Below are 2500 nucleotides of genomic sequence, written 5' to 3'. Positions count from 1 at the left end.
ACAGGATAGTAAAAAAACAGCCCCGAACTGCTCTCCATCGCAGCCCAATGGAATATGCCCAATCACTAATAGACACTTGGTCTATGCAATCACGAATTAGTCCCCTTCCAGTTCCTGTCCGAAATGCCCTGTCTTCCAATGCAGGCCTTCGATCACTTCGTTTGGTGGATGCATTGCTACAGGCAGATGAAGAAGATGAAGTGCCTATCACACGACAGGAGCTTCAGCGTGCCGTCAGTCGTGGTGCTGCAACAGCACCTGGTGAGGATGAAAGCACTTATTCTACCTTACATCTTCTCCTTAATGTTCCAGGTAACCCTCTGTATTACAACTGATTAACGTGTGCTTTCAGAGAGGTTATGTGCATCATTCTTGGACATCCAACATTATAATACCAATACCCAAGCCCAGCACTGATAAATTTCGTGATATCTCCCTGACCTCATGCTTTAGTAAGGTGCTTGAAAGAATTTTTCTAAACCGTCTTATGTTTCGTCTCCAATCCAAGCTTTCACCACGACTGTACGGCTTTCTGCCTGAACGAGGGACACACCACTGCCTTCTTGAACTTTATACCCGCCTCTCACCCTCCAGTGTTGTTGCATTCATTGATCTCAAGAGTGCCTTCGATATTGCAAACCGAGACATCATTCTTGAGCAACTTGTGAATTTTGATGTCAAAGGGAACCTGTTGAGGTGGATTAGAAGTTATCTTAGTGATAGGACTGCAAGAGTTCTTTTTAGAGGCACGTGCAGTACCTCTAAAAGTTTTGATTTGGGTACTCCACAGGGTGGCGTCCTCAGTCCTTTTCTTTTCAATGTCCTTGTACATCACCTTTTATCTCTCCTCCCTGACGTCCCAGGGACTACAATCACATGTTATGCTGATGACATCTGCATCCACTCTGAGTCACCCCAAAATCTTCAGGTCCTCCTTCATGCATTTCATGTATCATCAGCTGCTTGTGGTCTCGTCATTTCCTCTGAAAAGAGTAGGATATACTCTACCAGAAAACCCTGGACACTACCAGTCTTCACTGTGGGAGGCAATGTTATCCCTCACTGTACACAGTACACATACCTAGGTGTCCCAGTGCGTGTCACCCCAACCATACCTGCCCGTCAAAGAATCCATCCCATTGTTAAAGACACGTTGGATAGACTAGAGCAGCGGTTCATACCTGTCAAGTGGCTTGCCAATAATGTAAAGGGGGTTTCTATCCCTATTGCTAAGACCATCTATATATTGTTTCTTCGATCAGTCATTGATTACCTTTCTCCTGCCCTCTGCCAGCTCACCAAGACAACACTGCAACCTCTCGACAAATTTCAGAACAGAGTCATGCGGTTTATCCTGGGTTGTCCAGCCTCCACTAGAATAGTTAATATGCTGACTGAGCTCAATTTAACCCCAATTTCTGACAGGATATATGCAAATGTGACTTATTTCAGTATCAAGTGTTTACAGTCTCCCCATCTGGCTCCTCATTACTCTAATGTCATCCAGGCAGCACTCAACCCTGACTTGCCTAGGCCTTTGCTTCGGCCAGGTGGATATAACCTCATCCGTACAGTGTGTGCTGACTTCCAGAGGTTGGCCATTGATGTCCCTGCTGCTGCAATTACTTCTGCTTTGCCTCCCTGGCGAATACCTCTCCCAGTTGTGTCTTTCACTCCCACATCAAAAATGGCTAATCCCCTTCTTCAGAAACAATTGGCCTTGCAGACCATCCATAGTGTATCTGCATCAGTCCCCGCCTCGCACCATCTCTACGTCGACGGCTCACCGCTCACTCACTCACTGCAGGCGGATGGGAGTGCTGCATGTGCCGTGTTCTCCCCCACCATGGAGCCACCTGGAGGGCATGGGTGGGTTGGCCGTCGCCTGCCTGACTCGTCGAGTTCCACCTATTGTGAATTGAGTAGCTTGTTGGATGCTGTCACCCTCCTTACTGAGAGACGTCTGAATGGAATGATTATCTGCGACTCCAAGTCTGCCCTTCACGCCCTTTCCTCTTCAAGACCCATAAATTACCATTTAGTGCAAGATATACTGTGTCAATTAGCCAATGCCCATGATAATGCACTGGTTGTGTCCTTTTTGTGGGTGCCATCTCATGTGGGCCTTGCTGGAAATGTTACTGTGGTTAGTTTAGCCAAGGATGCCTGTGCTTTTGAATTACCTGTGATTCGTTTTAGGCCCCATCCTCATTACGGTACGTTACGGCCCGTTACAAAACTAAGAGCCTCCTGTTTTTTCTTTTCTGTTACTGCAATACATGCCCACACAGTGGCTCGTAGGGATGCTGCCAGGCCATGAGCGTGCACAGAGTGTATCCATACAGCACTATGACAACTTCATCGGACTTGCCACACAAATATCGTCGCCACGGTCTAATGGTTCGCAGGCCCTTTATAATGTAGTGAGTGCTAGGCTCAGGTTGGGGGCTGCTATTAAAATACCGACCAGTTTTCTGTGGCAGGTCTCCCAGGCTGAGGA

General features: G+C 47.3%; 1 protein-coding gene across 1 annotated transcript in view; it reads left to right on the top strand.

Moving 5' to 3' along the window:
- The first annotated feature begins 487 nt into the window (after nt 1-487).
- The window catches only part of LOC147469089 (uncharacterized), a 2208-nt gene continuing 195 nt past the window's right edge, over nt 488-2500 (top strand). The window contains exons 1-2 of the mRNA XM_086551148.1: nt 488-2146; nt 2292-2423. Coding sequence (XP_086407274.1) covers nt 488-2146; nt 2292-2423 — 1791 coding nt within the window. The remainder of the gene's footprint in view (nt 2147-2291; nt 2424-2500) is intronic.

This window comes from Penaeus japonicus, unplaced genomic scaffold, assembly GCF_977035675.1.
Source record: "Penaeus japonicus unplaced genomic scaffold, GWHDUDI00000001_assembly GWHDUDI00000024, whole genome shotgun sequence".
NCBI lineage: Eukaryota > Metazoa > Arthropoda > Malacostraca > Decapoda > Penaeidae > Penaeus > Penaeus japonicus.
Note: the sequence above shows the minus strand (reverse complement) of the source record. Positions and strands in the feature narration are given on the sequence as shown.